At 46.0% G+C, this 26,162-nt stretch overlaps 1 protein-coding gene across 10 annotated transcripts in view; it reads left to right on the forward strand.

Moving 5' to 3' along the window:
- FHOD3 (formin homology 2 domain containing 3) overlaps nucleotides 1-26,162 on the forward strand; it is a 471,315-nt gene that overhangs the window by 425,533 nt on the left and 19,620 nt on the right. For all 10 annotated transcript variants that reach the window (XM_059409488.1, XM_059409491.1, XM_059409490.1 and 7 more), the window contains 5 exons: nucleotides 8,757-8,939; nucleotides 10,328-10,447; nucleotides 11,148-11,309; nucleotides 16,835-17,025; nucleotides 22,841-23,033. In XM_059409488.1, coding sequence (XP_059265471.1) covers nucleotides 8,757-8,939; nucleotides 10,328-10,447; nucleotides 11,148-11,309; nucleotides 16,835-17,025; nucleotides 22,841-23,033 — 849 coding nt within the window. The remainder of the gene's footprint in view (nucleotides 1-8,756; nucleotides 8,940-10,327; nucleotides 10,448-11,147; nucleotides 11,310-16,834; nucleotides 17,026-22,840; nucleotides 23,034-26,162) is intronic.

The raw sequence follows: 26,162 nt of genomic DNA on the forward strand, positions 1-26,162 counted from the left end.
CATGATGTCGGATTTGTAGTCTCTCAAACTGAGAGGATTCTGTTGTTTTAACCACCCGGCTTTGTAGTCCTCTGGCAACACTAGAAAACCACTGTGAGGTCTGAACTGCTCAACTCTGAGAAACACACACACACACTCACCCTGTTCCAGGAGCTGGGCACAAGGAGGAACATGCATCTGCTTTCTGCTTGGAAAGGAAATTGAGCCCCGAGCCCTGGAGTTCAGCCAGGTAGCCGAGCAGGGGAATCTGCCTAGGTGGGCAGCTGAGGAGTGCGAGCACGCGGCCGATTGAGGCAGGAGAGAGCCGGTGATAGCAGGCAGGTACAGAGAGGAACACTGAGGCAGCTGCTAGACAGTGAGAAGGCAGCAGGCCAGGCCTCAGTGTGAGGCAGTCCCTCTCTGGGGCCCCCACAGAAGTGAGGAAGGAGAAGAGCTTTGGCTGGTCCCCAGGCAGGTGGGAGCTGCCAGCCGGAAGAACCCAGTGCAACATGTCTTTCATCAGGACGAGCTACGTGGTAAGGCCTAGCACACGTGCCAACCGTCCTGTTGACTTAGCAGTGTCCTTTGGAGACTGCAGAAGCTTCAGATTCATACAAAGAGAGGCTTCAAATACAGCCAGAGCCAGCCTGATGGAAAGGGAAAATGACCTCTTCCCCTGTTACAAATATTTCCCCTTCTTGTCATGAGAACTTGAAAGTCTGTCAGGAAAGACTGATTCCTTTGGATTTTGCCTTTGTTCTTTCTTGAAATGTAGCTCTGTGGGTAGGGAAAGTTTCAGATACAATAAGTTACTTTGATTTTAGAAGAACGCAGATTACTTTTTTTTCCTGACTGGTTTCCAGTGAGGACCTTTTCGATCCAGGAAGGAGCAATGATAACAATAGTAGTGCCACTGAGGGCTATGGGAACAACAACGTGGCACTAAACGTGACTTCCGTGGCTTTCTTCCTGTGGGCCAGGCGCAGGCCAGGTGCTCTACACAGATGCTCGTGAGGTACAACTATTAGGTTCCCCATCTTTAAGATGAAGAGAGAGAGTCCCAGTTTCAGTCAGGGCCCAGGCTCATGTGACAAAAAGAACAAGAGGGAATCTGAAAGGTTAGGGAGAAGACTCCCGAGGCCAGCTGTCGGCCTCACAGCGCCACCTATAGGGCACCAGCCCCCACCCCCCCACCCCCACCCCGGAGGTAGACGATGTGTGTAATGGTTAGAGCAGGAGGACGCAGCCATAGAACCACTGCTGAACCCTTCCTGGGCATTTGTTGTGTCCTGAGTGCTTAGTCAGTGCACCCTGCGCACAACACCAGAGCAGGGGCGGCACTTTTTTTTTTTTTTTTTTTTTAAATCACAGTGTTTATCTAAACAGGGTTTTTCAACTGTGTCACTACTGACATTCTGGATTAGATGGTTGTTGTCCCCTATGTCGTAGGATGGTTAGCAGCATCCCTGGCCTCCACCCAAGGAGGTCAGTGGTACCTCCCCAGTGGTGACAACCAAATACATTTCCAGCTTTGTCAGAAGTGCCCTGGGAACAAAAATCCCTGTAAGAATACCCAATCTGAAGGCTGCCCATGCAAATCCAGGGACCGTGTCTATTTTTCTTTCTTTCTTTCTTTCTTTCTTTCTTTCTTTCTTTTAGATCTTATGTATTTATTTGAAAGAGAGCGAGAACACAAGCAGGGAGGAGAGGGGGAGGGGTAGAGGGAGAAGCAGACTCCCTGTTGAGTAGGGAGTCTGGCCAATCAGGGCTCAATCCTAGGATGCTGAGACCATGACCTGAGCCAAAGGCAGTTGCTTAACCGACTGAGCCACCCAGGCGCCCCCAGCAACCATGTATATTTTTCAGTTCTGGTCTGTCATGCTGAAGAGTCCAGTGGAAACTGGACACACTCATTTGGTCACCTGCCACCTCTGGTCATTGAGCTCCCAGACCTGAGGGGGCATAACTGGTCTAGATCCATGTCCTGAGCCACTACCCGGAACTTACTCTCTAGGCTTGTTGTTCAAGAGCTAAGTCAGGACTGAGAAGAGATGGAAGTCGTGTACTTACAGATCTTTGCTAATAAGATTTCCAGCTAATGCCCGAAGGGCCTTTTGCCAAACAGGCTGTCTGCTTCTTGGACGCAGGCACTGTAGCATGGTACCATGGCTTAAAGGGGCCATTTGAAACCTCTGTGTACCAAATGTGATTACGATGGATTAAATTACATCCTGTGGCTTTGCTTAGCAACCCAGTGATATGTATCTGGCTTCGTCACGAAAACCTGAGAGTGCTTAACTAACTTCATTAAGGAAATAATCTTTCGTAAGAGCATTAAACTTTAGAGCACATTTCGGGTCCATCTCTAAGTAGTATTCATGGTATTTTTCCAAATAAAGCATGCTGTCAGCTTATCATAAATGAAGTATGAAGGGTTTTCCTCTTTTCCCTTGCTTTTCTAACTTCTGTTGTAGGTATCTACAGAGGGTAGTACAATTGATTGGCCCCAAATGACACTCACCTCGACTCACTTTGGTTGCCAGGGCTGCCAGCTTCCTAGGAACCGAAAGTCCCTTCAAGCACATACACAAAACCAAAGCACATTTTCAGGCCGTGTGTGCTGTGTCGCCCCTGTTCGAGTGGGCGCTGGACACACGGATGAGCCCAGGCCTAGGAGCCGTGGTCACTCAGCCAGGCCAGGGAACTAGAATGTCCCTGCGGTTGGGTGCCTTAGCCATGCTGGTGGTTCTGCCTTTCTGGCTGAATAGCCACAGGTCATGGAAATGGTGCTGGGAAAGTAGGAGCAGCCCCCTTGGTGGCTCTCCAGCTCAGCTGTTCGAGCTGGCCTTCAGGCAAAGCACTTGACCTGCAAATTTGATGCGACCACTTCTGCCCCACGTGCCTCACCGAGGAGTCACAAAAATGAAGGAAAAGATAATCAAGATACCTTGAGAAGAAAGGGAAGAAATCCCTGCAGGAGAGTAAGTGCATGAACAGAGAACCATTGACTCATGAGGTTATGTGGGTTGTACACAGACCAACCCCAGCCCTAAGGGCCCCAGCTTTCTACTGTTGTCCCCAAAATCCCTAGGCTAGATTCTCATCCAGAGCTCTAGCCAGGTTCTTCTTGAAACTCATAGGGCAGAACAGTTCCTCATGTTAGTTTTATCTGCAGGTGAATGACATTGACATGGCCAAGTCCAAAAGGCTTTGGGTTCATAAAAAATGAGACTGCTCTATTTTTCTCTGGACTCCAGTTTTGAGATAACCAAGTAAGGTAGACTTAGAGTGATGCTGGCGGGACTCCGTCTGGGAGAAAGCAAAAAAAGAAAACAGACCTGGAGATTATTACGTAGTGGTTTTGTTTGATATCTTTTTCCCTGGGAAACCAAATGGTGACCATAAAATCATCAGTAAATTCACAGACATGGTAGAAGAACGAATTAAAGGTACCTCTTCCCACTCAGCCCTTGTCAACTGCTCCTTGAAAGGGCTACCGTCTCACCAAAGGTGGCTTCAACCCACCGTTTCCCCATCTTACGGCTATTTTTATTGCCAGGGATGTGTAAAAAAAAATAAAGTGAAATAAACTGACAGATGGCAACCTCATAAATCTTCAGTGGTGAACAAATGGTTTAAATTAGTCAGAGAAGTAAAAAACAAAAGTAAGAGTGTGTGATTACTTTCCCAAAGGAAAGAAACAGCTAAAGTCATTGCAGGAAAATGCCTTCTGAGGAAGGGGGGAAAGGTGTTGACAATTTTTTGTTTTGGAATTCTCGTACATGCTTCAAGCAATTTAAGTGGTAAGAAAATAAAAATACAGATTCAGCTCTTGCTTTGAAGGCTGGTTCAGTTCAGATCCTGGATGTTTTTAAAGGGATGACATCTGCTCGGATTGTTTTGGTTATTTTTTAACACCATCTTTGTGGACAGGTGGGAGCGAGAGCATTGTTGCCAACTGTGTACCCGGATGCTCAGATTCCGCCCACACCGTCTCAGTGTTAAGGCCATGGTGAAGGGAATGGTGGCTCCCTTCTGCAGGGTCACCATGACCAAAGCATGGAACATGTGTCTTCAGTGCAGTCTGGCACCACTGGCTTCTAAGAAACTATAGAGATGACCATCCCTGGGAACTCCCAGCAGACCCAGGATGCCAGACAGCCCACCCAGACAGATCCCAAATCAGTCATATGCACGTTTGCATGGATTAGGCTGTCTTGTTCAGTTTTTTAATTTAATTTAATTTTTTTTTTTTTGCACCAACATAAAGGCAGATTGACTTGTTTTGGTTCTAGGACTTTTAAAGTCTATAAAATCATGTAGTGACCCCTGTAGTCAGGATTCAGATCCATCCTGTGTCCCAGAACAGGTCTTACACTAGCTTTTTCTAGTCATACGCATTCTTCCACCTATAGCCTCTGGTGACCACTGATCTCTTCCATGACTATGGTTTTGTCTTTTTGAGAATGTCACGTAAATGGAACTATGCAGTGTAACCTTTTGAGAGTGGCTGCTTTCACTCAGCGTAATGGATGATTTGAGATTCATCCAAATTGTTCTGTGTAGCTAGAGTTGGTCCCTTTTCTATCGCTGAGCACCGCTGCATTACAAGGATGTACCATGGTTGGTCTGTTCATCTGTCCAAGGATCATGTAGCTTAGCCTGGTTTTTGGCACTTGTGAATAAAGCTGCTACAGACACATACAGGTTTTTATGTAAACATTAGTTTTCATTGTTGCGGGGTCAACATCTACAAATGGAATCACTGAGTCATATGGTAAATCTGTGTTTAATGGGTTTGAGGAACTATAGTTTAGTCTTTGTTCTCTTTACAGTGTCTTTTACAGAGGAAAAGGTTTTTAACTTGGATGAAGTTCAGTTTCTCAACCTATTCATTTTTGCCATCGTGTCTAAGAGTTCATTGCCCTAACAGGGGTCACAAAAATTTCCTTCAGTATTTCCTTTTAAAAGTTTTGTAGTGTTACCTGTATGACTTTGAGATCTGTGATCCCTTTTGAGTTAATTTAGGTGTGACATTTAAGGTTTAAGAATTTTTTTTTTTTTTTTTTTTGGCATCTGGATTCCAGTTCCAACACCACTTGTTGAAAATACTATCCTTTCTTTAGTGAACTGTCTTTGCACCTTGGTCAAACTCACTGGGCTGTATTTGTGTCTTCTGTTTCCTCCTTGTATTGTCCCACTGATCCGTGTATGTTTCCCACGCCTGTGTCACACTGTCTTGTTCCTGTAGCTGTTTAGTAGACCTTACCCATTTCCAAAGGTTTTTGGTTCATCCGTTTTGCCGGATGAACCAAAACTTTTTATTTTAATAAGAAATGTGAATGCTTTTTTTAATTTAAAGACTTTATTTCTTTGACAGATAGAGATCATAAGTAGGCAGAGAGGCAGGCAGAGAGAGAGAGAGGGGGGACGCAGGCTCCCTGCTGAGCGGAGAGGCCGACGCGGGACTCCATCCCAGGATCCTGAAATCATGACCTGAGCCGAAGGCAGAGGTTTTAACCCACGGAGCCACCCAGACGCCCTGCCATATAACTTTTTAGAACCAGCTTGTCTATATCCATGAAAAATCCATGATGGTGTTTCTATTGGAATTTAGTTAGATTTATAGATCAGTTTAGGGAAAATTAATCTTGAATATATTGAACCTTTCAATCTGGGAGCATGGTATATATCCCATTTATTTAGGTTGTCTCTGATTGCTTTCACGAGCATTTTTACCTTCCAGCATATATAGATCCTGCATATGATTGGTTAGATTTATTCTTAAATATTTCATTATAAGTAGTACTTTTTTTTTAAAAAATTTCAGTTTGTAACTGTTTACTATCAATATAAAAATAAAATGGTTTTAATGTATTAACGTTAAATCATATGACATTTTTAAACTCAGTTTTAAAATTTTTTGTAGATTCCTCAAAATTTTTTACATAGACAATTATGCTGTCTATAATAGACATAGTTTTGCTTTTTCCTTTCTGATTTGTAAGTCTTTTTTAAGTTTTATAAACCCTGTCCTGTTCCCAATCTTAAAAGGGAAAGTATTCAGTCTGTCACCATTAAGCATGATATGAGCTGTTGGTTTTTCATCAAGGTCATTTATCAGGTGGAGGAGATTTCTTCTATTGCTGGGTTGCTGAGAGTTTTTTATTATGGATGGATGTTGAATTTTATAAAAAATATTTCTTCATCAATTGACATTTTTAAAAAGATTATATATTTGAGAGGAGGATGGTGAGAGAGACTGAGAGAGAGAATCTCAAGGAGACTCCCCACTGAGCTCAGAGCCTGATGCAGGGCTCGGTCCCACAGCCCTGAGATCATGCCCTGAGCCAAAATTAAGAGTCAGATGCTTAACCAACTGAGCCATCCAGGCACCCCATCAATTGACATCATGATGTGAATGTTCTTATTCAGATCATTAATATGGTAGACTAATGGCAGTAATTGTTTTTTTGTGCTGAACCAACCTTGTGGTTGTTATTTTTAATGTTACTTTACAAAGTATAGCAATGTTTATATAACTTAATATATTGACATTTACATATTTAAAATAGTTTGGTTCAGGATTTTACATTAGGTTCATCAGGGGTGTTGTTCTATAGTCTATAGTTTTCTTGTAATATCTTTATCTAGAGATTCTGGTCTTGTAAAAGGAAAGAAGGAAGGGAGGGAGAGAAATAAATAAATAAATAAATAAATAAGAAAATTCTTCCCCCACTTGCTTGGATTCAGGCCACACGTTCTGAGCTGCCGTTTTGGGGCCGTGGTTCCAGTGTCAGCTCAGTTTTCAATGTCTTTGATATGACCTTTAAGGTCAGATTCACACCGAAACAGCTCAGGGAGGATTCCAGAACTTCTTAAACAACATATTGCACTTGCTTTGTCAGGCTCTTCATTTTTCCTGACCTCTCTAGTATTTTCTAGCTCCCTGGAGCTTTCTTTTTTGGTCATGCAGCTAAAAGCTGGTGCTTGGTCACCTCACCTTGCCATGTATTCCTGTGACTGTGCCCATGTCTGGGGCCAAGTGAAGGGATGACAACATATGCCTAGGTAACCTGTGCCCACCACATGGGATTGCCTTCTACCGAGGAGAACTCCACCTGTTAGTACCTTGTACAAAAATTAAAAAGAACAAAGTAAAGCAAACATGTACATTCTTTATTGTCTTGTTTCAATTTTTTTAATTGAAAGGAAGTGACAGAACCATTTGGGACCCAAAAGGAAGGAGTAGACCAACTGGAGAACAATAAAACCTTGAGCTTTATCCTGACTACTTCCTTAGTCTGGCCCTAGTGGGGCCATAGCCTCACTGATTGGAGAGGAAGGGTTCCTCCCACGGAGTTGTAGGGGACTGCTAGCCCCTGCTGTCACTGTTGTCACTATTAGGAGACCCTTTTCCCATTTTTCAAGTCAGCACTAGAGGATTCCACTGGAGCTCTCTGTCTGCACCTGCTACCCAGTCGAGGTTTGAGGTTACCTGAGCCCAAAACAAGTGGGCAACTCATTACCAGTTGAGTGAATTTCTGATTGTGATCTTCTTCCCCAATACATCTGCCACTGTGTACTTTTTAGAATCTTCAGGTAGTTGCTCCATTCGTGCTGTCCAGGGTGTGGGGCTGCATTCAGTGAGACAGGGTGGAGGATGTCTACCCCCACCTTACCCAGAACCAGAGTTCCTTCCACTTCTGCCCAGATGCTTGCTATTGGAAAGCAGCAACCAAAGCTACTTAGAATTAGTGAATTAACATAAGTGACCACAAAGTGGGGCACAATGCTATAGAAGAAGAAATGAGAGAAAAATAATGACCCCTTACCTTTAATAATGTTGTTGGTGAAATGTTATATAATAGAAACTTTTACTTTCTTTTATACTACTTATAGTTACTAATAAATTTGGATCTGTAAGAATCATAACCCTTATTGTGACTTTTGCCTCCTCTGCCTTCCATCATTAATTTTAACCAGAAACAAATGGAAGCAAAAGATACTTTTTAATTAGTAGGTAGGTATTTCTCTTTATAAATACTGTCATCATTTTTCCTCAACCAGACTTGAGTCTGATATTATTTAAAGTGTTTTCATTTGGGGGCTCAGTCGGTTAAGCGTCTGATTCTTGGTTTCAGCTCAGGTCATGATCTCAGGGTTGTGAAACTGAGCCCCACATGGGGCTCCGTGCTGGATGTGGAGTCTGCTTGGGATTCTCCCTTCCTTTCCCTCTTCCTCCACCCCTCCCTGGCTCTCTCTCCTTCCATAAAAAGATAAGAATGAAAATTTTTTTTTCATTTCCACATAAAATGTAAAATATGATGTAAATATTTGAAACAATTTAAATTATGTGATGCCCCATGTGCAAAAGCCAGTTCTCACGTAGTCAAGACAAACTTTCTCTATTTCCTGGGAACAGGGAGCTGCTTTCTAACCTTCTATATTATGCCTTTTCCCCTTCTGTCACCTCCCATCTCCCTTTCTTACCTGGAATGTGCTTCATGTTTGAGACCCAGAAAATTTAGGGCAAATTCTTTAAATTCCTCTTGAAACAGGAGATCAAAGGAAAGAGATAAAGAGAGCATTTTAAAATAAATGAACGTGAATTTAGAGTCTACCTGATACCTTTTTTCTCTACAGTATTTGGTTTCTACTGATGATAGAATCTCTTTACTACCTGTTTGGAAAATCACAGTATGATTTTGGCAACATCAGAGGGGCTGGGACAGGGTCCATCACTAAGAATATACTACATTGTCCCATCTTTCCAGAAAATTCTAACCATGATTCCCACCGAGGAAGAGAAGCAGAAGATCCAGGAGGCACAGCTGGCCAACCCTGACGTGCCACTGGGCAGTGCAGAGCAGTTCCTCCTCACGCTCTCCTCCATCAGCGAGCTCTCGGCTCGGCTCCACCTCTGGGCGTTCAAAATGGATTACGAAACAACAGAGAAGGTACACACTTAAGAAGGGAGTTAGCCAACCCTCCCCCGCCCTGTTGAGAAAGTCAGTTTTTTATTGGTGACGGTGGTGAAGTATCATTCTTGAGTGAGGGTTTGAAGGGCAAGTTGAAGATAATGAGGTTGTAGCTACACTAAGAGATTGGTCATGGCAGTGAGGCATTTTTCTTCAGGGGCTGCCTGGCCCCATCTGGCACCCTTGCTTGAGGGTCCCAGATGACTGGTTTAAAAAAAAAAAAAAAAATTTCTGACTGTGTAACTCATGGTAGTAATTCAGAAAATGTAGAAATGCACTAAATAGAAAGTGACTTCTAATCCTTCCACCTGATGACAGTCACCTACAGTGCTGCTGACTGTGGCTGTTGGCCTGGCAGAGTCACTTTGAGAGAGTATCTCCGCAGGAAGCTGAGGGCAAACCACTCTAAGAGGTTGAGAGGGAACTAGAAGGAAAGGGACCGTAACAGTGACAGCACGGGAAGACTCATCTGAGTGAGTAGTGTGGAAGATGCTGTGTCTTCTGGACTGGGGAAATGGGAATATTTTTATAGGCTGAGCAGAAGGAAGCAGTAGAGAGGAAGGAGATGGAAGGTGAGCTGGAATGAGCTTAATTGAGAGGAAGTTCCCAAAGGGGACAGATCCGAAGCATAAGAGAGCCTGTGGGGTCTCCAGCCTCTGGCAAAGGGGGCGGCAAGGTTTATCCTAAGGCCCAGATTGGTGGCAGTGGGTGTAGGGGCATTAGGAGGGAACCATGGTGTTTGAATTCATTCAGAAATCAAGTGAGGAAGAAGAGATATAGGACTGCTGAGGTGACTTGGTGTGATGTAGTCTCAAAACCATTGTGGAAGTCTGAGAGAGTGGGAGTTATGAAGGCAGTAGCAGAAATGAGGATGGCAGTCTTCTAGAAAGTAACCAGGGCTAAGAGGTGGCCAGCCACAGAATGCCCAGAAGGGAGGTTGGGAAACCTGAGGAGTCCAGGGACAGTGAGGGACGGTTCCTGGTGACATCTGCCTAGAAGAGGAAAGTGAAGAGGAAGACCATGGTCCAAATGCTGAAGGTACATGTGAAGGAAGTAGAGAAGAGGGGAGGGTGGTCTAAGGGTCCTGCCTGAGCTTGGTGGATGGGCAGGAACAGGGGCAGACTTGTCACCCCAGCACCAGTGGCCATATTTTCCCATTTGGTCTCCACTGAGGAGACTTTGAGGCCTAGACTGCCCTGCTGCCTCTTGGCACTTTTCCATACCTAGGAGAATGGGCCCGCCACATGGGACTGCCTTACACCAAGGAGAACTCCACTGTGGTTACCCTGTACAAAAGTTAAAAAGAACAAAGTAAAGACAAAATGTGCATTCTTTATCATCACCTTGCAACTTTTTGTAATTGAAAGGAAGTGGCAGAACCACTTTTGGATCTGAAAGAAGGAATAGACCAACTGGAGAACAATAAAACCTTGGGCTTTATCCTGTCTACTCTCTTAGCCATTGGGAACTTTCTAAATGGAACTAATGTAAGTGTCTTATATCCCTTATTATCCTACCTCCCTTGTCACAAAATCCCTGCCCTTCATTTGCTGAGGGAGGTTGTACCTCTGGTCCCCCAAAGCACAGAGAAGCAACCTTTGTATTTTCTTTCTGGAAAATCTAGAAGGAATTTTGTCCTTAACTTATCATGGCCTATTTATTTAAGTCTGTGTCCTGCTATTAAATAAGAAAATTTAGAAAAGTAAGCACCCTGTTCCTTCCGAAGCTTGGCTACTCTCAAAACTGACATTGGAAAGAATTTCTTCCACCTCCCTCCCCCATTTTTTCCTAAACTTATCACTCAAGTATTTGTACTTAGGCACATTATAAACCAACTTAAAAAAAAAAAAAAATTGGCCTGTCTTTGGTCAAGAAGTAGAAAAGTAGAGGACAAAGAGAGAAAGAAGTTGTAGATACCCAGATGGGGAGACCCAGCCCCACAGCTCCCTGATTCAGAGGTAGAGGCCTGGGACAGCTCGTGGCTGATGGCTGTGGTGGGAAAGGGCTGGAGGCTTATTTCACACTCAGTTGTGGCTTGTCCATACGTGATCTGAGCATGTGGCCTGAGAAGTTCCGGTCGCAGAGGAACTAAATATTAGGACACCCCCAACAGGGCATTGATTCTAGCCATTTGTGCCTTTCTGTATAAAACTTATTCTTGTCCTTTATCTAATGTTTACCACACAGGCCAAAGCGTTTGAGTTAAGCTACCTCGAGAAGGTTCCAGAAGTCAAAGACACCGTGCACAAGCAGTCGCTTCTCCACCACGTGTGCACCATGGTGGTGGAAAACTTCCCAGACAGCTCTGATCTGTACTCCGAGATCGGGGCCGTCACCAGGTCAGCCAAGGTAGGTCCGTGGGCAGAGAGGAGTGGGCGGTGCCTTTTCCTTAGCTGTTGGATCTTTGTCAGTCATCTCTGAGGAACACAGACTCTATTAAGTAAAAACGTCCAAGGGCAGCCCCTGCTCTAGGGGGCTTGTCTGACGCTGTTCCCAATGGGCTTTTAAGAACCTTTTGCCATCGCTGGGTCTCCGTCAGATTCTTTCCTGCTGAGGTATGCAAGGCGGGTCTGCCGTCCAGGTCCTAGGCCCTGCACCTGCTGTGGAGCAGTGTTCCTCTCCAGGCCTGGATTCTCCCGAGCATGGAAACTTCTCCACTGGCTTTTGGTGGGCACAAAGGTCATAATGATGCAGTTTGGCTCCTCCTCAGAATTCTATAGGACCCTGTGTTGAGGCGTGGAGTCAGGAAACGGAGGGCTCCTGGCCTTCTGTGCACTCATAGATTGGCTGTCTCTCTCTACGATCTTACACAGAGGGAACAGTTGACAGGGCTGTAAACTGTATGCAGTTCTGGCCCCTCGGCTGCAGACTCTTACACTGCATGCACAGTTAGAATCTTCATGAACTTGTGGTTTATTAGAAAAGAGACAGTGGCACTAGCTGGACACCCAGCTGCCCCACTTGCAGGAGCATCACTGAGGCTGAACCACCCCCAGGGAGTCCCCAGCACAGCACAGCTGAACGATGAGAGGGTCTCAGGAACAGCAGGAGACACCGGGGAAAGGGCTGAATAGGGCAGCAGAGGTCAAGCCAGTGTGAGGGGAACTCCTGGAAACCCAGCCTGGGCAGGTTGAGGAGATGAAAGCAAATGACTATTAGCTCTGGGACACTCTGGACCCTAGTATAAGAAGAGGAGATAGAGTGGTGGGCAGTGGGGAAGGGGCCTTGCCAGAGTCTCCTTCACAGAATTCAATCTTGCCGCCTTCTCCCACAGAACTGGCTTGTGGGGCCACAGGGGCTGGGACCTTCCTTCACCGGTCTCGGGAGCAACAGGCAGGCAGTTGCCAGTTACAGCAAGCAGGAGGCCCTGGGCCGGCCTGACTGTGGGCCTGCCTTGTGGCAGAAGGAGGCATGGCCGGCGATCCCCCAGCTGTAAGAGCTGACCACAGGCTTCTGAGAACATGGACTCCTTTACTTCCCAGGCACCCTTCCTGCGTTTACTGTGTGCCAGACACTGTTCTGAAGTCTTTTCAAACAGCACGTCAGGATCCTGACGTGCTCCTAACCAAGACTAGAAACCTCCTTGCCTGTGGCAGCTCGGGGACCTCCAATGGCTGCTCCGACACCCGCCTCGAGCACCTTCCCAGAAGGCAGTTTGTTAGGAATACCTCCCTCTGAGACAGGGCCTGCTGCGAGGCTCGAGTCCTCTTTGTCCTGTTTCCTGACCCGCACAGAACAAGTCCGTCCCTTAGTTATCCGTGGTCCTTTGTTCTTTCCCAGGGCCGCCTTCTAGGTGGAGGCCACCTAGGACCAAAGCAGCTTGGCGGAGGAGTCTGGACCCCAGGCTGGGCCCCAGTGACGGCCCCCTCCCCCACCCAGATTTTAGTTAAGTAATAACAAAATAACGTAGCCTTATGCCAAATTTGGCTACACAAGCCACAAGTGCGGGTCGATTTTCTCAACTAACTGTGGCAGTTGCTAAAGATGACTGTTGACTCAGCTCCTTGTGACTTGCAAGAGGGCATCTACCGCTTCTCAACCTTTACTCCCAAAGCTTTTTGGGGTATTGAGGAGTCCTTCTGTGTAGATGGGCACCAGATAAGTCTCAGGAAACCCCAACCTGCTGTGCCTTCACTCCATCCCTTGGTATCTCACTTGTGGGACTTGGCACTGCCGTCACCAAGAGCGAGGTTGCTCTGGCATGGGTGGAATAACCATGTCCCTGAGCTGTCCCACAGCATCCCAGTCTGACTTGATAAGGTTGGACCTTGCTTCAGATCATAGCTCATGGGGCTTCCCACACACAAAAGTGGCCCCTGTGGATCTGTTCTCAGGCGAGAACTTCCTTCTCTATAACGGCTGCCAGGCCAGCTCTGTTTCTGGGGTGGAATTTTTTAGGGGCAAATCAAGGCTCACGGCCTGCTGGTTGAGAGCTTGGACTCAAGCCAGAGAGATTTGGGTTCAGATCTCAGTTCCACTGCTTAGAGCTGTGTGGTCTCTCACTAGCAACTTCACCTCTCTGTGCATCTGTTGGACCTAGGAAGAGAACCCGAGGTCAGGGGATCATTGTGAAGACTCAGGTCGCCTGTGCCCGTGGCCTCCCACCAGGCAGCAGCTGGGGGAGGCTGCCTTCCAAACCCCATCCGGAGAAGCTATTTGAAGCTCAGCCCTCAAACTTCTCTTCACCAGAAGCCTCCCCACCTGGCTTCTGCTGGCAGTGGGTCACTTTATTCTGCCCCCACCGTAAGGGGTCACGGTGGACTCTCCTTCCCAGAAAACCATCTCCTACTGGGCGTCTGAGGCTGCTCTATGCCCGTTGCCTTGCTGGGTGAATGTCACCTGGTTAGATGGTGCAGTGCTGCTCGGTGCCTGTCTGAGTGGAACTGAGCTTATTTTATGGTGTCTCAGGGAGCTGCCAGGTGCAAATGAGGAAAGAGCCAGAGAGTTAGGATTAGACGTCTTGCAATTGGCTTAAAATCTCCTAGACATTACTTGTCAGTCTCAGGTCATCTGGTCTTTTCTAGACTGAACTATTGAGTTCTTTTCTGAATCTGCATTTTTTTTCCCCTTCTTGGCTGAACACCTGATTTTTTTTTTTTTTTTTTTTCCCCTCAGCTCCACTATATCCTAAGAAAGTGAAGCTTTTTCTACTCTGGACCCAGAATTCCTTTGGTCTCAGGCAAATCATTTTTCTCAGAGTCACATGAACCCCCTGCTTACCTGAATCCCGGGTCTCTGCCTAAACTTGCCTTCTGTTTCTGGCTCTTCAGCACCCTAGAAACCCAGGACTTGCAATGTCTTGCTTGGCCCTCAAGGCATCCCTTATGCTCAGCTTGGCTTCATCGCCTCTGGTGATAGATCCTTCTACCTTCTTTGACTTGATCCCCTCCATTGTCTTGTGGAGGGCGGGACCACTCACATCCAGGCTCACTCATTTTTTTTTTAATTTCTTTTCAGTATACCAGAATTCATTGTTTATGCACCACACCCAGTGCTCCAGCAATCCGTGCCCTCCATAATACCCACCACCAGGCTCACCCAACTTCCCATCCCCCGCCCCTTCAAAACCCTCAGATTGTTTTTCAGAGTCCACAGTCTCATGGTTCATCTCCCCCTCCAATTTCCCCCCAACTCCCTTCTCTCCATCTCCCCATGTCCTCTGTGTTATTTCTTATGCTCCACAAATAAGTGAAACCATATGATAATTGACTCTCTGCTTGACTTATTTCATTCAGCATAATCTCTTCCAGTCCTGTCCATGTTGATACAAAAGTTGGGAATTCATCCTTTCTGATAGAGGCATAATACTCCATAGTGTATATGGACCACATCTTATCCGTTCATCCGTTGAAGGGCATCTTGGTTCTTTCCACAGTTTGGCAACTGTGGCCATTGCTGATAGGAACACTGGGGTACATATGACCCTTCTTTTCAATACATCTGTATCTTTGGGGTACCAGTAGTGCAATTGCAGGGTCCTAGGGAAGCTCTATTTTTAATTTCTTAAGGAATCTCCACACTGTTCTCCAAATTGGCTGTACCAACTTAACATTCCCACCAACAGTGTAAGAAGGTTCCCCTTTCTCCACATCCTCTCCAACACACATTATCTCCTGTCTTGTTAATCTTGGTCATTCTAACTGGTGTAAGGTGGTATCTCAGTGTGGTTTTGATTTGAATCTCCCTGATAGCTAGTGATGAAAGGTAAAGGAAACAAAAATGAAAATGAATTTTTGGGATGTCATCAAGATCAAAAGCTTCTGCACAGCAAAGGAAACAGTCAACAAAACAAAGAGGCAACCCACGGAATGGGAGAAGATATTTGCAAATGACAGTACAGACAAAAGGCTGATACCCAGGATCTATAAAGAACTTCTTGGGGCGCCTAGGTGGCTCAGTGGGTTAAAGCCTCTGCCTTCAGCTTAGGTCATGATCCCAGGGTCCTGAGATCGAGCCTCATATCTGGCTCTCTGCTCAGCAGAGAGCCTGCTTCCTCCTCTCTCTCTGCCTGCCTCTCTGCCTACTTGTGATCTCTGTCTGTCAAATAAATAAATAAAATCTTTAAAAAAAAATTAAAAAAAAAAAAAAAAGAACTTCTCAAACTCAACACACACAAAACAGATAATCATGTCAAAAAATGGGCAGAAGACATGAACAGACACTTCTCCAAAGAAGACATACAAGTGGCTATCCAGGTTCACTCTTAACCTCTGTCATCTAATCAATGGCAGCTCACCTCTATGCATCCGCTTTCTCCTTCTGACCTTGATTTGCCCAGCACTCCCCTTCTCCCACCCTGTCTCACTGTGCTTCTACTTCTCTGTCCTCAGTCTTCTCCCTAAAGCTCACCAATTTATGTGTTTCTGCCTCCCCTCCTTGCCTTCTCAGTTTCTTTCCCCAGTCCCCCAGCTGTCGGTATGAAATGCTCTCAAGTGCATTTTTTTCCATGACTAACTCTTTGATTCACATAATTTCTAGTCTAGAAATTCAGTAAAAGCCTTACTTTAGAAACCCTCAGCTCAGGCTACTTCAGTTAATCCGGACGTCCCCACTTCCCTGAAGAGCACAGCAGGGGCCGCGTCACATCTGTTCTTTGCACACACAGCTTCCATCTGCCAGCAAGACTTCTCTCTCTCTCTTTCTCACACACACGCACATGCATGCACGCATGCCTGGTGGGTTCTGTACCTCCTCAGTGTTTGGTCTGTACACCTGTCTGTACAGCGAGTCTCCTTGAATGAGATGAGCAGCTTAGTCTCATTCAACATCCATCTCTGCGTTCTCAACGCCTGGCATAGGAATTGACACGCACCAGTTTCTCCACTGACGTGGGTCGAATAAATGAAGGGGGGAGAAATAAAATTTGTCATACAGTGTAAAAGAGATCACTGTGAAGAGACGCTGTCTGCCCCTGAACAGACTGTCTCCCCATATCAGAATTGCCCAGTATGACTGGTATATTCCTGTAACCCTAAGTGAAAAAAATCATCTCTCAAGAACAAGAGTACTCTGAGAAATTTTATGAGACATCTGCTCAGTTCATCTTGTACTGGAGTTCCTTGATATGTTTTAATTTACAGTTCCCAAAGACTTTCCTAAGATTTCTTTCCAAATATGGGGGGGGGAGGAGATGGAGACAAGAGTGATATTTGCACTGGGTTCATTTGGAGAACAGTTTTATCACTAGATAATTTGATATCAAGATAATGACAGATACACATGTGGGTAATTTTTAGGCCCTCAATATGTTTGTATTGCAAGATGTAAATTTGGTTTTGATGTTTAGTTCTCCCCGGAGGCAGTTGAGTTTCCTGGTTCAGGTTGGTGTCCGGCAGTTTGAGCCCGTTGGCCATTGTTCTCCCTCTGATTTTCAGGTTGACTTTGATCAACTTCAGGATAATTTGTGTCAGATGGAGAGAAGATGCAAAGCTTCATGGGATCACCTCAAGGCAATTGCAAAACATGAAATGAAACCAGTTTTAAAACAGCGAATGTCAGAGTTCCTAAAAGACTGTGCAGAGCGGATTATAATTTTAAAGATTGTCCACCGAAGAATAATTAACAGGTGAGTGGATGAAGGAACCAGTGTTAACACCTGTATACAGTGGCATGTTAAAAATGGTCTACAAACCACGATCTGAAGGTTACATTTACAGAAGTTTTACTGTAAATTCATAGAAAATACACCTTCACATGGGTTTGTTTCAGGGGTATTTTCCTTACACACACCCCTCAATAATAGAATGTCATTGGATTTTGAGGTTGTAAGCAATCTCAGAGATAGTGTGATCCAAAAATCCTGCTTAATCTGGAATCGCCTCTCTCAGATCTTTTTTTTTTTTTTTTTTTAAGATTTTTTTTATTTATTTGACAAAGACACAGCGAGAGAGGGAACACAAGCAGGGGGAGTGGGAGAGGAAGTTGGACTCCCATAGAGCAGGGAGCCCGATTCGGGGCTCAATCCCAGGACCCTGGGATCATGACCTGAGTGGAAGGCTTGAGCCACCCAGGCGCCCCGCCTCTCTGAGATCTGACCAGTAGAGCCTGTATGTCTACATCTGTTTGAACAGGTCTGGGTGCACACAGCCCATGTCCTTGCACGGCCGTTTGACTTGTTGTCAGTAAAACTCCTTTATATGATCTGCAATGTTTCCTCCAAGACCTCCCACCTGCTGTGGCCTGCCTGCGTGAGGCCTGGGCCTACCACCAGTGTCATCCTCTGGGCAGCCGCCCTTAGAGTCACGGGACGCAAGAGGCCCCTGAGAGATGCACAGGGCTGTAAGGGGCCTTGTCTGCCTGCACGGAGACTGGCTGGGGTCCAGGCCTTCTCCACTGCTGTCCAGGGCTGGCTCACCTGTAAGCAGGAGCAGCACACAGACCCAAACGTGGGTCTTCTGACTTCCTGGGCCAGGCTGGTTCTGACCACGCACCACCACTCTCTTCTGGGTGATATCAGAGGATGGTTGTAGGCAACTTGGCCTGGCCTTCGGGGTCCAGCTACTCTGTCCTGGGCCTTGTGAAGTAGATGGGCCTGACCCCAGACCTGCAGGCTGGGGTCCACCCAGAGCAGGTGCTCTGGTGACAGGCCTTTGGAGACAGGCCTTGTCATGGTTCTGTGAAGGGAGCCCACCCATTGGGGCCTTTCCAGGAGACCTGTTGCCCCTCGAGTGCATTCCCAGGCTGGTGTCCAAGCACTTGAAATTTTTTTAAACAAGTGGGCAGTATTTTCTTATATCCTTATCACTGTTGTATTTTTTAAATTAACTTTTTATCCCTTCCCTTCTCTCCCATCCTCCTTTAACCTTTTTTCTTTCCTTCCTTCACCTTCTTTGCACCCACCAGCACTTTAACAACGGAGTTGTCTTGTCTGCCTGAGAGCTCTTACCCACCTTTGTTGCTTCCGTAACTGTACACCTCCTGGGTTTTGATCCAGACTGTTGCAGGGCAGAGAAGGTAGTGGCAGTCTTTAGCTGTTAGCCAGGGCAAGAGTAGGGGAGAGAATCTTCCCTCCAGGTCGACCACAGTCCACTACTTGTCCTTCAGGAATTCAGTTGTAAACCCCTCTCACTGCACTCCACCTTGACCTTACAGGGACCTCTGGGGTAGAGGAACGGATCAGAGACTTCCCAATGAAATCAAAATACACTGTGCTTTTCACTAGTTTAAAAAGCGGAGTCCGGGAATGTGAGCGGCTCTGACCCTCCATGCTTAGTAGGACACGAGCAATTTCCAACTCAAAACTGCTCGAATAAACAAATAGTTTCCACTTGGAATGTTGTGAATCTGGAGCAATTTTCTGAAGGCCTTGTAAAGCTATTAGGCCTGATCACATTAGCCATTTTATCCCCAACAGGTAAAAACTTATCTTGGTGATGCAGCTGTTCCTTAAGCTATAGGCATCTGTGTGTGTTTTCGTGTGTGTGTGTGTGTGTGTGTGTGTGTGTGTGTGTATTTGTATAAAATGCACATAATGGGGGCGCCTGCATGGCTCAGTGGGTTAAGCCGCTGCCTTCGGCTCGGGTCATGATCTCAGGGTCCTGGGATCGAGTCCCGAATCGGGCTCTCTGCTCAGCGGGGAGCCTGCTTCCCCCTCCCTCTCTCTCTGCCTGCCTCTCCATCTACTTGTGATTTCTCTCTGTCAAATAAATAAACAAAATCTTTAAAAAAAAATGCACATAATGATTGCTCTGATTGTTCCATTCTCCCTGGTAAGCTGGTTACCCAAATGACGGTTGCTCTCGCATGACCTAGGTTCCTGTCTCCTCACTGTTGCCCGTCCCACTGGAGATGCCCAACACGAGCTAAGAATCATGGGTGTAAAAGGGGCATGGGTCCAGGTAGTCGCCAAGCCAAGAAACCAAACCATAGCACCCTGGCTTCAGTTGACGTTGTTAGCAGGAACACCATATGCAGAAGTGATGAAAGTAGGATTCTTTTGTTGAAATGGCCATGGAGGCCCGAGAGCCCGGGAGGCTATCCTTCCTCTCTTCCTCCCCAACGACCAGCATTTCCCAGGAGCATTGCTTGTGACTGCTGTGGTCTAACATGTTCCCTTTACATGCTGGACAACTGAGATCCAGAGAGGAGTGAAACCCTAGTCAAGGTGGGTGCAGGTAGAATCCTTTGCGGTGCGCAGATCCGCCTAAACAGAGGACTTTGGAGCAGAAAGTTGGAAGCCACTAGGCCTTCATCTTTTTTCCTCATCTGCACGTGTGAGAGTTATTTTGTTATCTGTGTAATTAGAAATTCATGCAACAGGGCACTTTTTGAAAGATGCCAATGTCCCACAGGCATGGCTCAGAGGTTCTCAGGATGTGAAGGTTATCTGGTTCCTGGGGCGAGCTCAGACCCTCACAGGCAACAGAACTGCGGATCTGTTCTCATGACACTCAGATATGCAGAGAAAATAACTTTGGCTTCCCTCACCGTCCAGTCCAGCTCCTTAATGACCCACTGCCTGACAGGTCTGCTGACCCAGCCAGTAATGTAAATAGCTAAACTTTTTATCTCCTGAATGTTTGGTCTTCAAGAGTTCAACCCATCCCTGCTACCCCTCTCAAAGTTGTCCTTGGGGAAGAACAGTGATTTCTAGTGCTCAGTGGGGAGGAAGGGGAGATAGGTTTCCAGATGGAGCCATCTGGAACCTCATGGGCCTCATGTGAGGACAGGATAGGCCCACTTCTGCTGGCACCCCCTGCTGTGATTGGAAGCTGAAGGGACAAGTCGTCGGGTCTCCCCTCTCTCTGCTCCTCTCATCCCCTCACACCCTTCAGGCTCTCTGCTCACGCCCTCTGGGTTTCCTAGGGTCTGCTGTACACCACACAGGATCCCATGAAGGCTGAGGAGTCTGGCCAGACCCTCCTGCTTCCTCACCTTACCATGCTACTATTTGCATTCTGCCAGGCGTGTTCTGTTTGGGTCTGGAACCCTCTGTCTTGCACAGGGACCTCCTGGTGGGACAGAAATCCCTCTTGGCCTCAGCGCACCGTAGCCTCTCAACAGACCTCTCTCTGCTCCAGGTTCTCCTTGGAGAGAGATGAGAACCCATATCTAGCCACCCACCTTCCCTGCTCACCTTGGTCGTGGAGTGAAAGCAGCTGGTGCTCCCACCTCCCCTTCCTGTCTGGTCCTCCCTTAGTTACTCTGGGTGTCCTCTTGGTAAAGTGGCAGATAAAAGAACTTCGACAATCAGCTTTCAAAAACCATTGCATGGCTAACAAGATCTCATTCTGCAAGCCTGAATGTGCATATTCCCCTTTCTTTTCACACTGCTGCCTCCCCGCAGCAGCCTCACAGGACCGTAGACTCCCTCTTGGGCTGAGTTAGCACACAATGATGGGCACTGGAGCCCGGGGGCCAGTGGAGGACCGCCTCAGAGAACTCAGCAAGGGGCTGGCACTCTAGGGGGAGAGATGGGGAGACAAGTGACACTCACACTGGCTTCCTGGTACCCCTAATCCACCTCTCCCCTTCTTGGGCCAGACCCCATAATCTTTGGCACACTTGAGGGAAAGAGTGGGTGGCGGAACAGAGCAAAGAGCCTGAGGGATCATCCCCCCGATTTTTTCTTGTGTGCGCTCTCCTATGCTACCGCATCATAGATCCTGTCTGCCCTCTCTGGTGTCAGGTAGGAGTAAGAGCCAGGAAGGAGGAGTAAGAGTGTAATCAACACAGGGAATGACAAAGTGCTGTTTTATAAAACTGATCAAGCTTCTCTGCGGAGGTGATGGTTGGGCAGAATCTTGTAGGATGAGAGACAGGGAACAGCTGGGACTAGACACCTTTCAGAACCTGTGGTCCTGCCAATGAATGGCCTCCCTGCCCCTCCTCCTGCAGACTTTCAGCCATCTCAGTGTCCCTGTAGGATCCTCACACACCAGCCTGGGACCTGAGGCTTCTTAAGGAATCTTGAGTCCATTATGGTTGAGTTCAGTCGGGATAAGAGAGGAAGTGGGCCGCTTGTGCGGTACCTTGTACGGATGGACCACGTTTTGTTAACCTGTTCATTTGTTAGACAATTGGATCATCTTTACTTTTTGGCTGTTATGATTATTGCTGCTAGGAACATTTCTGTAGAGGTTTTGTGTAGTCACTCATCTTCTTTTCTTCCGGATATATACGTAGGAGCAAAATTGCTAGGTTATAGGGTAACCCTGTGTTTAACTTTTTAAGAACTGCCAGACTTTTCCATAGCAGCTGAACCATTTTATGTCTCTGCCTGCTGCATTATGGGGGCTCTAGTTTCTCTGAGTCCTTACCCACTCTCGTTTCTGTCTGTAGTTTTGATTTTCATTCTTCTAGTGATATGAAACAACTTTTCATGCACTTATTGGCTATTTGTGTATCTTTTTTGGAGAAATGTCTGTTCATATCCTTTTTCCATATTTTCTTTGTCTTTTCAGTGTTGGGTTATAATATTTCTATATATTTTCTGGATACAAATTGCTTATCAGACACATGATTTGCAAATTCGCTCCCATTCTAATGTCCCTCTGTCTCCTAGTATCTTCTTTCTCATTTCTTGATAACTAAAGATGGTGTACATGTCTGCTTATTTAATTTCTTTTACAAAGTGTTGGTCAATGAAATCCAATAGTTTTTAATTTATAAAGTTGAATAGCTGAAATTTATTTGGGCCTGTTTATGTGGTGTTTTTGAATGAAATTAAGATTGTATGTGGGGCACCTGAGTGGCTTAGTCAGTTGAGATTCAGACTCCTGATTTCAGCTCAGGTCATATGCCAGGGTCATGAGACCCAGCCCTATGTTGAGCTCCACAACCGGCATGGAGCCTGCTTAGCATTCTCTCTCTCTCTCTCCCTTTTTCTCTGCCCCTGTGCCCTCTCCCACTCATTTGTGCACACCTTCAGAAAAAAAAAGGGGGGGGGGATTGTATGTAACATCATGAGAAAATATTTCAGAGTATTTACTCACAGAAAACTTAGTCAGCATTTTTACAAACCATCCATTAATAGCTCATATGATTAGGTTTATTCCAATAATCATTATAGCAGGTTCTCAAGGAATCGCTAAGCTGTATTTCCTTATTCTGTATTCAGCTCTTACATAATCTAGAAACTTGTGCAGTGTTTTCTTTAAAATACTACAAAAGTGTTGCACATACATTTTAGAAAAACAGTAAACCACCGAGAAGCAAATAAAACAGTAACTAAATCCTCAAGTCCCACCACCTAGACATCCTCCATCAGTGAGTTGAACTTGACTTCCGGTTGAACTGGCGGCTCCAGAAGACTCAGCCCCAGAGCCCCAGGAATGAAGAGCACTGCCTGCCCGACTGGTTTCCTTCTGGGAGTTTTTAGACCATGGGTTTTTTGTTCCTTAGAACTGGCGTCCTCACCGCTATTGGCATTTCCACTGCAGGTTCCATTCCTTTTTGCTGTTCATGGGGCACCCACCTTACGCGATTCGGGAAGTCAACATAAACAAGTTCTGCAGGATCCTCAGCGAATTCGCGCTGGAGTATCGCACCACCAGGGAAAGGGTTTTGCAGCAGAAACAGAAACGGGCCAACCACAGAGAGAGAAATAAGACCAGAGGGAAGATGATCACTGACGTAAGTTCCGTGAAACCTGTTGCTTTGTGTCATTTGTTGTGAAAGTAGATGAACCCCGCGCAGTGTGGGGCTGATCTTTTTTTTTTTTTTTGGTGGAAAAAAGTTCCATTTTTTAGAAAGTGCTCTTAAACCCTTCCTCTCCTATTACTGTGAAAATCTGCTATTATGACAGACATGGGATAAGTCCATGTGAATTAAGCCTATGTGGCTAGAGGAGGAACTTTAACCCATGTTGGGGTGTTGTAGGCTGTGGTGTCGTGAAAAGCTTGATGCTGTTTTCAACCTCTGGAACGTGGGTAAAAGTGGAAGAAAAGAAAAAATATAAAAGACAGTGCCGCATGTCCTAGGAAGACAGATATACTGATTTGAGAATTGAGTCAGGATTTTAATCGTTCTAACAGTGCTATACAACGAGTTGACACATGGACCACCCATTCAAGGCACTGAATTGAGAAAAAATGGATGTGATTGCTTAAAGACACAATCTGAGGGTCCCTTGGGTCAGAGAACCTTCAGATGGGAAGAGATCCACAGAATAGTGAATCCAACAGGAGTTCCCCATAGCCCCTTGGGGGTGGAAGTGGGCACCTGCACACTTGTGTGCTTCCCTTGTTCCTGGGCTCCCCTCTTCCACCTCAGCCTGGAACCCTGCAGGCCACAGGTGCTGTGGGCATTCAGATGCAAGACGCTCTGTAAGTGGATGGGAAAGGGATGTGTGAAGATGCCAGAGATGAAGACCCACCATGCAGGTGCCTCTTTCTGGTGGGTCTTTAGGAAACTTAACTCATCTATTTATGGATCTGCGAAGCACATTGGCACTCAGTGATACAGAGAATGGGATGGGTTAATGTCCAAGCAGTAGAATGCCATCATTCTAAGGGTTGCAAGCCTCCACTGAGCTCAAATTAGGCAGATTTCTTTGGGGAGGAATCAAATCAGTTCTGCCCACTCTCTCCAGGTAGGTGTGCATGTTGTAGGAGAAACAGAAGGCACGTGATTACTAGCCACATTCTTGAGGGATATGGAGACAGGATCTATCAGCTCAGAAATTTTGTTGTAATTTTAAGACATTTCTAAGAACAACCAGAGACTCATCCCCTCACCCAGACTCCTTGTTCACCTGGAATTTTCTCAACCCTTACATCACTTCTCTGCAGAGGAGCCCTTTGCATAGCCTGCTGCAGTTCCGAATGCCCATGCCACCAGCTGAAATCTGGGTTTGGTAGGACGTGAAGCCTCCCATAGGACAGCAACGGGAAGCAAACAATCCATCTGGGCAAACTGTGCCCACTTCTCATTCCACGGTGTTATTTTAAAAAGTTTTTAAAGGGGCTTCCTTGTTTCTGAAGAAGTGAGACACATTGGCGGGTGAAAACTATACAAGCTCAATAGGCTTAATAGTTATGAAAACACAAAAATTTCTTGCCAAATTCTTGAGATTTTGTTTTTACAGATCCCACTAATTTTCGAATTTTGCCCTTCTCTGAAAACATTCAGCTTGCCTATTTATAAACAAGGGTAAATGTTTCTAGAGTTTGACTCAAAAATATTTAAATTGCCATTCAGATGTGGACAGAGCTGGCTTCAGGGTTCATCCTCCATGGGGTCCAATTTTCGGTGGTCAAAGTGGCATCATTCACGTAGAGAGACTGCCATCTGCTGGAAGATTAGGATATTGTCGCTCAAGACGAAGTGTAGAGCTGCTTTTCTGAACTCTGAATTAGGTTCCCCTGGTGTACCCAAATGTGCAACTGAAGTAGAAGTCAAGGATGCTCCAAGGATGTCCTCATGATTAGAAAGCCACACATACACAACTTAAACCACTAAAAACAAAACCTGGCAATGGATGGAGTCCCTGAACGTTAGAGCTGCAAATGATTTTTAGAAAAAATAATTTTTAATATAGATGCTGGGTAAAATGAATGCAGAAGTGGTAGCAATTAGAGATGAGCTTAGGAAAACAATTATTGTTTAAGACACAGTGAAATCTGGGTAAAATCCAAAGACCGTACATTTGGAGTCTACCCTATATCTGCCCTTGTGTGCCTGGCACTCCTCTTCTTTCTCTGCTTCTGAAGTGCAGGCTGCTTTTCTCAAAATCTGGGAGCCCTCCCAGGTAGAAGTCAGTGAGAAGCTAAGGGATTCCTCATCCTTGTGCCCTGAGCTAGTTCTAGACAAAATAGTGACATAGACAAGGCAAGCAGCATAAGACGCCGTGGCCCTGTCTGCTGTCATCATATTCAAGATGGGATGCAAGACCTCAGGCCATCAGTCCCAGGACCTCCCTATCAGGGCACAGGGGGGAGCACTGTTGACCTTGAAAATGAACCAGCTGTTATTTTAGCAGCAAAATGAGTTTATTCAGGAATGGCAGAGGAACTGCAATTTGGGACATGCAGGCTATGACCAAAGCATAGGCAGGTCCAGAGAACAAAGGAGAGGAACGTTAATTTATTGAGCAAAGAGGGCATTGGGAAGGCTGCTTCCAGTGAAAGTCCCTTGGAAGAAAGTAAGCATTCAGGGTGGTAGTGGTTTCTCATGGGCGGACTTGTGGCAGTTTCTCATTGGCTGGGCTGTTGCCAGGTGAGGAAAGAATCTTCATCCTTCCTGGGTTGTAAGTTAGGCTGCTTCTTGTTGGTGGCTGCAGAGGGCACCCCCTCTGCTGTCCTGACTATTTTAAATATTTCCTTCAGTTTTGCAGGCATGTCAGCTTTGTCTTCTAGAAAAAGGGAATGCTAGTTCCTTTGGGGGACGGTAAGAAGGCTAGAGATTTTGTATATGTAGTGCCTTGCACTTGGGCTGATGGCTGAGAAAATACCAACAATCCCGGTTAAATAAATAAGCTCCAAGGTAGACATAGAAATAGAGAGGACAGTTGTCTCTGGGTGTAGTGCCACTTGCCTGAGGGTGGTGGGAAACATGGCGAACCAGAAGCATTTTGTCATTTCAGCTCCTGAAAGTTGAGTTGGTTCTTAAAAACCTTGTGTCCAATCTGCAGGCCTGGCTTTATAACCTCAGTGGAAACACAGGTTACGTTGAGGGTATTTTTCATCTAAAACCAAGAGATGGACATGACGTTCACCCTCAGTTTATTTTTAGGAGAGGGATATTTATTTAAAAGATGCTTCA

This window comes from Mustela nigripes, chromosome 8, assembly GCF_022355385.1.
Source record: "Mustela nigripes isolate SB6536 chromosome 8, MUSNIG.SB6536, whole genome shotgun sequence".
Lineage (NCBI taxonomy): Eukaryota > Metazoa > Chordata > Mammalia > Carnivora > Mustelidae > Mustela > Mustela nigripes.